This window comes from Scyliorhinus torazame, chromosome 1, assembly GCF_047496885.1.
Source record: "Scyliorhinus torazame isolate Kashiwa2021f chromosome 1, sScyTor2.1, whole genome shotgun sequence".
Taxonomy (NCBI): domain Eukaryota; kingdom Metazoa; phylum Chordata; class Chondrichthyes; order Carcharhiniformes; family Scyliorhinidae; genus Scyliorhinus; species Scyliorhinus torazame.
Window position 1 is genome coordinate 19,783,199 of NC_092707.1, and position 12,851 is coordinate 19,796,049.

Consider the following 12,851-nt stretch of genomic DNA (forward strand, 5'->3'; position numbering starts at 1 on the left):
TTGGGCCAGATTATCACCCTGTGCGAAGATTCCAAAGCAAGTTTATTGGTTACTTATCTTTGCAAAACAAGCATCCAACCAGTGCAATCATAACAATTTAATAATTAATGGCACTAGGTAACTCCAGGCACATGAAGGAAGGGACATTCTCAATGTTAATTCCTTAACATCCTGCTTTGTGCACCATTTTAAAGAAATAAAATGTATTTCAATTACTAGCTGCATTGTACATATGGAGTCAAGATCAAAGGTAACCTTCAGGTGAAGTATCTAGAGGTCGGATGGTAATTTGACAAGTTCTCAGTCAATCATATTTTCTGGTCTTAACTATGAATAACACAAATATTTAAATAAAACATAAAACCGTAAAACTTAAAAGCAAATGGGAAGATCAGGTAGTAGTGAGGCCGAGTGCAGGATGGTATCTTATCAACGCAGATTTTAAAGACAAATTTACATTTTATTACAAAAGTCATTAACTGTGCACAAATGGAGGGCAGTACGGTGGTGCAGTGGTTAGCATTGCTGCCTCACGGCACCGAGGTCCCAGGTTCGATGCTGGCTCTGGGTCACTGTCCGTGTGGAGTTTGCACATTCTCCCCGTGTTTGCGTGAGTTTCGTCCCCACAACCCGAAGATGTGCAGGATAGGTGGATTGGCCACGCAAAATTGCCCCTTAATTGGAAAAAATGAATTGGGTACTCTAAATTTTTAAAAAACTTGTACACAAAGGGGGCAACTTTGAAGATAGAATCATTGATAAGGGAATAAAAGACTACCTTCAAGCAGCAATGGTGAGGTAGTAACAACCAGCACACGGAGTGTAATCATTAGTCATATTTCAACAAACATTCAGCCACACTGGGTGCTACCTTTATGTTGAGGAATCTGCTGAATCAACTTACTATTTTCTTTACCATTATAACTAGCAAAGCTTGACAGGTAGTATACACATTATAGATAATTCTGTGAATGGTGAGATGGACTTTTGCAGCTCAGAAAATGCAGCACTCACATCGGTATTCCATTGCAATGGTAGTCTGGGTTTTGGGCTCAAATCTCTGGATTGTGTCTTGAACCACAACATTGGGACACGAGAGAAATGCTACAAACTGAGCTATGATTGACCAAGTAAAGTTTGGTAACTTCAGTTTGACAAAGAACAGTACAGCACAGGAACAGGCCCTTTGGCCCTCCAAGCCTGCACCGACCACGTTTGTCCACCTAACCCAAAACCTTCTACACTTCCGGGGTCCGTATTCCTCTATTCCCATGCTATTCATGTATTTGTCAAGACGCCCCTTAAATGTCACTATCGTCCCTGGTTCCACCACCTCCTCCGGCAAAAAGTTCCTGGCACCCACTACCCTGTGTGGAATAAACGTCCCTTGCACATCTCCTCTAAACTTTGCCCCTCACACCTTAAACCTATGCCCCCTAGTAATTGACTCTTCCTCCCTGGGAAAAAGCTTCGGACTACTTCGTCCATGTCCCTCATAATTTTGTAGACGTCTATCAGGTCACCCCTCAACTTCTATCATTTCAGTGAGAACAAACCAAGTTTATCCAACCTCTCCTCATAGCTAATGCCCTCCATACCAGGCAACATCCTGATAAACCTCTTCTGCCGTATGCCTTCTTGACTAGCTTCTTCACCTGCATTGCCACTTTTGTGACCTGTACACCCAGGTCCCTCTGCCTGTTGATACCAAGGGTTCTACCATTCACTGTATATTCCCTACCTGTATTAGACCTTCCAAAATGCATTACCTCACATTTGTCCAGATTAAATTGCATCTGCCATCTCTCCGCCCAAGTCTCCAACCAATCTATATCCTGTATCTGGACAATCCTCGTCACTATCCACAATTCCACCAACCTTTGTGTCGTTTGCAAACTTAATCAGAGCAGTTACATTTATTTATATACATTACGAACAGTAATGGTCTCTGCGGAACACCACTAGTCACAGCACACCATTCAGAAAAGCACACTTCCAATGCTACCCCCTGCCTTCTATGACCGAGCTAGTGCTGTATCAGTCTTACCAGCTCACCTCTGACCCCATGTGACTTCACCTTCTGTACCAGTCTGCCATGAGGGACCTTGTCAAAAACCTTACTGAAGTCCATGTTGACAACATCCACTGCCCTACCTACAATCATCTTCGTCACTTCCTCAAAAAACCTTGAAGTGAGACACGACCACCTCTTCACAAAACTATGCTGCCTCTCGCTAATACGTCCACTTGCTGCCAAATGGGAGTAACTTCTACCTTGAAGAATCCTCTCCAATAATTTTCCTACCACTGATGTAAGCCTTAACGGCCTGTAATTTCCTGGATTATTCTTGCTATCCAACATTAGCTACTCTCCAGTCCTCGGAGACCTCATGTAGCCAGTGAGGATACAAAGACTTCTGTCAAGGCCTCAGCAGCTCCCTCCCTCAGTATTCTGGGTAGATCCCATCAGGCTCAGGGGACTTGTGACACCTCAGGTAGGCACAGCATGGTGTTAGATGAAACTCGTACTGCACTGTCCCCAAACATTGCAGGACAGGTACAGCACGGGGTTAGATAGAGAGTGAAACTCACACTGCACTGTCCCCAAACATTGCAGGACAGGTACAGCACGGGGTTAGATGCAGAGTGAAACTCACACTGCACTGTCCCCAAACATTGCAGGACAGGTACAGCTCAGAGTTAGAAACTGGGTAAAGCTCTCTCCTCACTGCTCCATCAAGCACTCACAGGACAGTGAAGCATTAGTTTAGATATAGAGTAAAGGGACTTGATTAAACGTGAAATTTCTATTGTAACAGCAGGTACAAATATAAATTTTCCTTTTCCCCGAATAATGTGCTTTAATCCCTAATCCCAATCTCAGAAGCACAGCTCCTGGTGCATCGGTCCAAATCACTTCCTACACCAACCATCCTTCAGACCTCTGGAGTGAATTTGATAAATGATTGTGCATCTTCCTGCCCCTACCCTCGACCCCCACCCCAAGACACATTCACAAAGAACACCAACTGCAAGGGAAAACAGTGGACCTTGAAACCCATTATCAGGATAAAATGTTGAATTAAATTAATAAGATTTCAAAATTAGTTTGGATAGCGCACTATGTAATCCAACCAGACCCTATACGCTGCACAGTGACCAGTCTCATATTGACGCTAATATTACTCTCTCGCTATGTAATATGCAGTCCAGAAAATTAACTGCTCAAGAGATGTACATTTCTGCACATCCATCAACAGGTTTAGAAGGCACTTCCAGTGGTAATGCTAACATTTTCCATTTTCCCCAAAATATCAAACCCCCCCCCCCCAACCTAATTAAAAACAAGGTGAATAATGATAGTTTACAGACATTTACAACCTGCTCTGAACACCTGCATAGGTACCGTATAAAACAACCAGTGTAGTCAAAGTGCTATAGTTGCATGGGTTACCACAACCTCTTTCGATTTATAAATAGCAAAGCACACAAGTACTCACTTGTATCAATGCACACACATGATCTAGTTATACAAACATTCAAACCAACAGCACACGATTGACTTGGGTTTGAACCTAGTTTAACGAGCACCTGTTCCAGAAGCTCTGCATTTTGGCAGAAACCTGGAACGTGGCAGATATTCAAAAATCTATTCCTAATAAAGATTTATTTAAAATAGTGACCCAGTAACTGTAGTGGCTATGCCAAATGTCGACAAGAAGTCCGACCATTTACGCCAAGTTCCTTTAGTGTCTCAAATCTGGATGAGAACCGTGGATTTTAAAACTGAATGGCGTCGAGGACTCAGGCTCGATCCCGGCCCCGGGGTCACTGTCCCTATGGGGGTCTCACTCGCACAATCCAAAGGTGTAAAGGGTAGGTGGATTGACCAAGCCAAATTGCCCCTTAAATTGGATTTTTTTAAAAAAAAACTTGGGTTATTCCTCCCTAGTCTAAAGTAGGAAGTTTATGCAACTTCCGGTGGCGGCCAAGTGAGCAAGTACACACATTTGGTGGATCCTGCTGGAGGCAGAATGGTTTGGTCCTTGTTATCCAATCTTCGGGATGTTTGCTGTTACAGAGTACAGAAACAGAGAGCTAAGGGTTCTCCTTCGGATGGGCGTGTCTCAGTCCCATCAAACAGGGGAGTGCAACTGTAAAGGGGCAACAGCCAGGGTAGGAGCTTGCAAGGAGTGCGATAGAAAGGATGGCGGAGAGCTCAGTGGGGTCATTGTCTGCTCAGCGGTGCACGGAATATTTGGAGTTTTTGACGGTCAAGTTTCGGCAGCAACGGCAGGGAGGCACCAGAAGACCTGGCCAAGGTGGCTGACCCGATTCAGACACCCATTGAGAGAGTGGAGCAGAAGCTGGCGGCACATATCACAACGCTCCAAAAAGTGGAAGAGTCGGTGACAGACCATGGGGACCGGGCCCCACCTCATTGGGGCAGAGGTTACACTGGTGGCAGAGGGCCAAAGGAAGGGAAAAAGTGGGCGATTTGCAGAATCGATCGAGGTGGCAGATTGTGGGGTAGCCCAAAGGCAGTGAGGGAATGCAGGCCATGAAGTATGCAGCAAATGGAACCATGCCAGAGACCCTTAGGCTGACATTCTGGTGCAGTACCAGGGGATTGCTGCACTGTGACAGATTCCATTTGTCAGATGTCAGACTGCCCTTTCAGGGGATGTAAAAGGCCCCATTGTGAAATTGAGCAGGGGAGTTATCCCTGAAACCAATATTCATCATTCGATCACGACAACCGGATTTCTGGTCGTCATCACATTGCTGTCTGGGATCTTCCTGTACAATTGGCCGCTTTCTTACAACAGCGACTGCACTTTTAAAAGTACTTCATTGAGTATAAAGGCCTGTGGGACATCGGAAAGTTGTGAAAAAGGTGGGTATGGCAGCATAGCAGCTATGGAAAGTGGTCAATAATCTGGAATGAAATGCTAGTGGTCGGTAATAGTGAGCATGAAACGACGAAGGAAAATCAGTTGTCCACAGCCATGTGGCTGAACCTGAACCATCTTCTGAAATGGACCAACACGTTGTATTAAGGCAGCTGCCCACCACCACCTTCTGAAAGGCAGTTGAAGACAGAAATGCTGGCCTTGCCAGGAACACCACATTCTACAAGTGAATAAATAAATCAGTGCGTCTTATTGTCTTATTATCTCAAAGTCAGCATGGGACGATGGAGGAGAAAAAAAACCCCAAAAACTCAAATCACCTGCCTGCAGGATTTCGGAAAGCAAACTTCCTTATTGCATTTTTGATCAATCTAAGGGGAGTGGAAAAAAAAAAAAAAAAACAGGTGCATTTTTACAAGTCTTCTTGGATTTCACCCTCAAGAGGGCACCAATTATATTCCAGACAGAACAGCATTTGTGTCGGGTCGAAAACTTTTAAAGTCCACTTTAAAACAGTAAAATCCACAGCGGCGCACACAAAATGGAAAAAAAAAAAATCACTCACTCGGCTGATATTTTCCATATTTATCATTGGACCATAGCTACAAAATCTATTTGAATAGTGAAAAATCCAAACTACTGTTCGTGGAAGATGCAGGTTCGTTTCTTCTCACTAGACCAAGTTTATAAAAATGAGAGAGGTTTTAAGGTTTTATTGCACAAGACAAAGTCAGATCATTTCAAACCAAAAGTTCAAAAATCAGGAAAAGGCAGCTAAATGTTTTACTCCACAAAAAAGGCTCAAAATACAAATGTTCGCAGTCGAGTAACAAATCAAACACATTGCATTAGTTTGTTCTTCAAAGTATTCATACAGTTAAAACTGTATCACATTATTAAGTTTGACCAGAAACCCTACAAACTTGCATGACAAGGAATTGCCCCTTGTAAATGTTAGTACAACCTATTCCATAGAGGTCCATTCTTTTCGCCTATTAAACTTTTATGGAAGGCACTCGATTAGCTGTATATAGCTTTTCTATCTAAACACATGTCCACTAAGTTGTATGGGAATGGCACCCTTCCCAGCTTTGCAAAAATGTTTCACTGCTATCCATCTAAACAATGTGTTCAAATGCATTAGAGAAAAAAAGCACCATCAAGCTTATAGATCAAATATTTACAAATCCTTCCATGACGTGAAAAGGAACTAAAACAGCAGCGAGGTTTCAAAATACTTCTGGTATGGCAACATGTTTGCTCGGACAAGATAAATGTGAAACAGAAATGGAGTTAGACTGGTGTACATTTTAGCTTGGACTCGAGCAGCAATTCGAGCGCTCAAAATATGCACAATGCGCCTTATGGAGAGTTGAAAATTCAATCAGCTTCTGATTATACATCATGCAGTAGCGGTGCGAGGCCACGAGCAGCACTGTACTAGATTACAGCTAATTTAAGTTTGAAAAAAATGTAATTAGGAAGCACATTTTTCAAAACCCATCTCAACTTCAACAATGCACGTTTGGAGAAAAATATATACGTGCAGTTAACAATTTGGCGATTTAAACTAGAGCCTAGCTAATTATGTGCGCAAAATAAAATGTTCACAAATAATTAAATAGTTGGAACAGGAATAACGAACATTTACTACTTCGAACTGATTCAGCAAAATTATAGATTTGTGTTAAGTTTACCTATTACATTACACCGTGTTTTGCTCTTTTCATTTTCCAAGTACATTAAAAGCAAATTGAGCTTTTGTGCTTAGTTACCGCAGCCCAAGGAAGCTTGCAATAATTTTTTTTTAAAACTGCACCCACGATGTGCAATTTGGAACCAATAATGTAGAGGCTCACAAACTGTGCTAACTTATTTTTAAACCAGTAATTACCATTTTTAGTAAGAATTTGTATTAAACATACTTCTAAATTCAACATCCAGCTACAGACAAACCAAGTAAATTAAAACAAAAACACCATTGGATGCCTTAACTGCTCATTTTCTTTGAATGCAAATCCGGAGAACTAGTATGATACTGGAAATGCACTCCATTGCTAAATGGGCTTGGCACGGCTTTCAGATATTTTAGCAAGGGTCTACTGCATTCCCGACAAATTACACCCAGATATGATAATTTACTAACTCAGATTTTTGAGCGCTATGAAAAAAGTATAACACCTCCAAGGCTCTGACCTCTTAACCCCAACCCTGACCCGATTTACAAAGGTTAATGGGTAAAAGGCAGGTGTCACGAGCTTTCACAAATTTCTTTTGAAGGACAGGAAACAAACTTGTTGCGATGACAGACAAACTGTGGAGTCCACGAAGGACATAAATGTTGATCCTCGATGAGCTGCCTTAGTCAACTCTCCCGTTTTCACTTGCCCAGTCTGTGCACGCCTGACTCTTCTATTCATCAAAATAGAAACCTCGAAATAAGAAAGAAATAGTTCTCTTTTCATTCCTCAGCACACACCTTGGCAACATAACTAGAGAAAGCAGCTACAGGAATGGCCGGGGGGGGGGGAATTATAGCTAACACTGCACTCTAATTCAGGGCGGGTCAAAGAACCACGGCCACCCTGTTTGGTGTTTAAACGGCAGTATGAGGTCCATAACGTTGATTAATCAGCCAACCCCACTGCACAATAGAAATATTTTTAAAAAGGGGAAAGGGCAGAGGGAAAGAAACAGTCTGGATGTTAAATGCACGATGCACTCTATAGAAAACAACATAAACAGAAGTGAGGAAGAAAGTACATCGGAGTGTAATTCGGCCTCACTGCATTGTTTAGCGCATGAGCCATGTGGTGTGTGTGAAAACTGACAAGTTGCATCTATTTCACTGCACGGCATTTAGGATTGCGACATTCAGTTATGATACCTGCCCCCTTTCTTTCTTTAAATTGTAAATCATTTTCAAATCCAGAGACAATCACCTGCAAATTTGCTTGTGCTCAGTGTAAAGGCTTTTCTTAACCAAAAGGAAATCCAGTTAACAGCTGCTAGTGGACCAGCTCTACAAAGATCTCCCCAGTGGTGCCAGAGTACATCTACTTCTTACGAATAGTGAGTTTTGTTATACGACAGATTGGAATTCATACCCCTTATAAATAGAACCGGCACTTTTTCCATTGATCTTAAAATGCCAAAGTTATGTTTTGATCTAGATAACTAGCATTAACTGGTGGAAATAGTCATTGTTAGATATATTAATCTTTATAAAAGGTTTTTTGTTTATAACTGATGCTACAAGTCACAGATTACCAAAGACATATCTGCATAGTATCTTCACTATACAAGCTAATCACAGACTAGGCAAGACAGCTGGCTGGAATGGAGACAGCAGCAGACAATAAAGCAAACCAGCCAAATCAGACTCTCCGGACAACACAAATGGAGTTTTTAGTGTTAGCAGTTTTTCCGAGACTTCATACAGGCTAGTTTTCCTGGCCCCTTTGCGTCAAAGCTGGTAATTGAAGGCAAAGCAATTGTGACAAAATGTATCCAGGTTTCTCATTTGTACTGACACAAAGGTTTGGGTCATGCTCAATTTTGGTCATTCAGACAAACTGGCGCAAGTTAATGAAAACCAGATTGAAGAATGACATTGCCGCACAACTTCCAAACTCCTTTCTGTACTGCATCATGTCAATCAGTTTTTTTTTTTTAAATGCAAATCTAAATGCAGACACATAGGTTGCAAATTCAATCAGGCCCCATCGTAATACATTCAGATTCAGAAACAGTTGGAGAATTGAGACAATTTCTTTGTGAGGTTGGAGAGTGGTTTTCTCTTGCGCCCAGTATACTAAATCACCTGAATTAAAGAAAAAGGTATTATTTCTGGAAGGTCAGTTATTTACAAGATGAATTTAGAAAACAAATTTGAAATTCCAGCGTGGCACTTTAAAGTTTACGAATCTGCCGATCAGTTGCAATAATCTTAGAATCCAGGCGCTCGGTCTTGGTTGTCAAACGATCGAGAATCTGATCCTGGTCATCGATTTCTGTCTGCAGGCCAATTGCCAGCCCCTTCAAACGGCCTAGGCCGGAGGACATCTCATCTGTGATAAGAGGGAAGAGACAGACAGAACCAGGATTCAGATTTGCGTAACAAGACTGACATAGCAGCTTTCACAACCTCAAACACACTTTAAAGTCAATGGAGAACTTTGGACGTGTAGTCCCGATTATAATGTAGGAAGCCCGGCAGTCAATTTACACGCAGCAAGTTCCTATGAACTGCAAGATGAAGGACCAAATCAATTGTTCATTTGCCGTAGATGAAGGGATAAATACGGGCCAGAACAACCTTCCTACTCTTCAAAATATTACCGTGTCTACCCGAAGGGGACCTGATTTAATTTGACATCGCAATAGGATTTGGCATTGCGGCAATTTTGTACTAAAGTTTCTGGAGTGGGACTAAACTCTCAAAATTCTGATGAACGATGACAGACAGTCACCTCCAAAAGGGAACAAAATTCACACCTTTGCCTCAGTGATGAAAACCTTAAAGGGAGCAAGTTACCATGGTCAATTAAAACACAAGAAAAATGGAGCAGTACTCCATTGTAAATAGAGCATATTGATTTTTGTGGGTAATGCACCAATTGCCCAAGAGGATAATTTGAAATAAGACGTTAATGTTTGAACATCTAATATTAATCAGCACCATAACCTTTGAGCACAGTGGTGTGCCTAGTAAAACAAGACAGCTTTACGTACTGGCAAAATGAGCATGAAGTTAAAGCAACACACACACACTCATTCAGAGTCGGCACAATGGCAAAACAACACAATACCTTACCTAGATTGTTGTCTATCTGCGTATGGTAAGTTCGAAGAAAATCGTTCTTGGGGTAACTCTTGTTTTCTACAGCACTGCTACTGGCACCGAATCCTCAAAAGAAGAAAAAAAATTAAGCTTGCAAAATAATGCATTCCATTGATGGCTAATGTGGATCATTCCAAATGGAAGACAACTGGAAATAGTTACTAGGCTGTTCAGCAATGGACCTGCTCAGGCGAAAAAAAAATGTGCATGGAGTCTGCATTGCACTGCCCACAACCGGGGTGCCAGGTGTGAGTAATGTGAAAGTGAGCAAGTTTGAGGGTCACATTTTATGCACAAGCATGTTCGTAGCTGAGTGTTATTGGCTGCAATGTCCAATTAAGAATAAATCTCCACTGCTCGAAGTAAAATTCTATTTTTATTTTACGTAATGTTTGAAGTCAATTTCTAAGTTATAATTGGCCGACTGTTTCTTTACCAAGTCATGGCTCATTAACATTCAGCTCGTTATTAGTTTTCTTTGGAACTGCAGTCTCAATTTTGCTGTTTAATTACCTGTGCAACAAAAATAAACCCTTAAACTCTAGTTAGAACCACATTCCACAAAACAATGTGTAAATTATGCACTCACTGAACCACCTGCAATTTACATCTCCTGAAGACGGATGACAGATTCTAGCTGGGAAAATGTAGGACTTCCTGCAGCCATAGCACCAGCAGCCTCCTGAAGCTTCACTACCAAGTAGTCAAGTCTTCATACAAGACAAACATACATGTGTTGGCAGGCTGTCCAAACACCAAGCTCAGGCGGGAATCTCAGTTGCATCCCATCACTTCCTCTCATTGATCACTGGATTGCACATCAGGAAAAGGCACATTGGCTAATCTTCCCCTCTCTAACCCAGGAGAACTGAAGCCAATTGCAGCACTCGGTGTCAGTGATAATCTAACTTGGTGCAGATGCATCCCTTCCACAAACATCAGACTCCCTCCACCACCGACACACTGCGTGCACCACCTACAAGATGTACTGCAGCGGCTCAATCCAGACATGGAAATATATCGGCCGCTCCCTTCACGGTCACTGGGTCAAAATCCTGGAACTCCCTCCCTAACAGCACTGTGCGTATACCTACACCACACAGACTGCAGCCGTTCAAAAAGGCAGCTCACCACCACCTTCAAGGGCAATTAGGGATGGGAAATAAAAGCTGGCTTTGCCAATGACACTCCCATTCAATTAACAAATTTAAAGAAACTCAATTGAACAGGAGATCTCTTGGTGCAATTCAGTTCAGTGTTAGTAGCTATATCACTCAATGCCATTTCTATGAACTACCTGATGAAGTGTATAGCTAATTTCTCAATTTGACATGCAGGAAATACTTGTCAAATTGACAAGTATCAAACATCCACAAATATCGGTATGGTATACACTGGTGCCACCTAGTGCCATAAAATAAAAATTGCAGCGTTACCTCCTGCATAGCAAATTATACAAATTTATTCAGTTTGGTTAAATTATGTAATAACCCAGGAGTCAATTACAAGACTGCAATAAACAAATCAAGGAATCCATGAATTAACAAATTCCAATGAGAGCAAAGTTTCAAAGGGTTAGGTCTCTCAAGATTAGGTAACAGGATTAAAACACTCCAAAGCGGTGTGCGTGGGTGTCACAGTTGATTTGATTCCGAGGCAAGTTACTTTTAGGATTTTTCATATTACATTTGGATGTCTGAATATTTGAGTATTTTTTAATTTTTTAAAAATCATTCACGCAATGCAAGCTTACCAGGCCAGTATTGATTGCCCATCTAATTGCCCTCGAGAAGTTGGTGAACCGGCTTCTTGAACTGCTGAAGTCCATGTGGTGTAGGTACACCCACGGTGCTGTTAGTTCTAGGATTTTGACCCAGTGACAGTGAAGGAACAGCAATATAGTTCCAAGTCAGTATGGTGAATGACTTGTGTTGGGGGGTGGGGAGAGAACCTCCAGATGGTGGCAGCAGTCGTGGGTTTGGAAGGTCCCACCCAAGGAGCCTTGAGGGGCTCAGCTACCCCCTGAAAGAACCCACTCATTCTCACCCAATTCATATGCACCCTGTGCTGTACCTTAAACTGTATCAGGCACATCCTTTCACAAGAGGAGGTCCCGATTACCATACGCAGTGCCTCACTCCATACTCCCCAATTGATCTCCCCTCCCAACTCCGCTTCCCATTTCTCCTTGATCTTCACCACCCACTCGCCTCCCTGCTCCCCCAGCCACTTATATATATCCCAATTCTTCCCTCCCCTTCCACATCTGGAAGCAGCAGACGCTCCAGCAGGGTGTATCCCAGCAACCTAGAGAACCCCCTCCAGACCTTTAGTGCAAAGTCCCTAACCTGCAGATCACGCAAAGTCCCTAACCTGCAGATGCCTCAGAGTGGCTCTTGAAGCCACGTATTTACATGGCTGGTCCTGAAACTCAACTGGATGTTGAAATTATAAGAGATCTAGGGGTCACTAACAGACTCAACATGTGCCCGAACTGTAGCTAGATAGCCAAAAACAGCAGCACAAGAGGTATAAGATTAGTGATCAAACTGAAGGACACTGCTCAGATCTCACACCCAGTCTTAAGTCTGGTCACTGAGTCACGAGGGAGGCACTCAGTTCGGAGAAAGGCACAGAGACAATTCCTGGAGCCAGAGAATAGGGGTTCGAAAAACTTCCCGCCTTGGAAACCGATCATCGAGGTGATATAAAAAACATATGGAAAATAGCCAAGTGGATAAATTTGGAATGGACGCCAGGGATTTATTTACACCAAAGCAGAACCAATTTTCCAAAACAGCAAAGATGAAACTCTGGAATTATTTTTGACTTGAGGGAGAGGGGAGCAAAGGGGAAAACTGGTTAAGGGAAGGACAAAGCTGTCCTCTCTCATCTGTACTTCTACCACACGGATTAGCTTTGCTCTCTTACTCAGACTTTACTTGTCATAGATGTCATTGCATTTACAGTGCAGGAGGCCATTCGGCCCATCGAGTCTGCACCGGCTCTTGGAAAAAGAGCAACCTACCCAAGGTCCACACCTCCACCCTATCCCCATAACCCAGCAACCCTACCCAACACTATGGGCAATTTTG

General features: G+C 42.5%; 1 protein-coding gene across 1 annotated transcript in view; it reads right to left on the reverse strand.

Moving 5' to 3' along the window:
* Positions 1-5,611: 5,611 nt before the first annotated feature.
* The window catches only part of snap29 (synaptosome associated protein 29), a 31,272-nt gene continuing 24,032 nt past the window's right edge, over positions 5,612-12,851 (reverse strand). Inside the window, exons 4-5 of the mRNA XM_072473859.1 lie at positions 9,730-9,822; positions 5,612-8,983 (exon numbers count right to left, since the gene is read on the reverse strand). Coding sequence (XP_072329960.1) covers positions 8,826-8,983; positions 9,730-9,822 — 251 coding nt within the window. The 3' untranslated portion in view covers positions 5,612-8,825. The remainder of the gene's footprint in view (positions 8,984-9,729; positions 9,823-12,851) is intronic.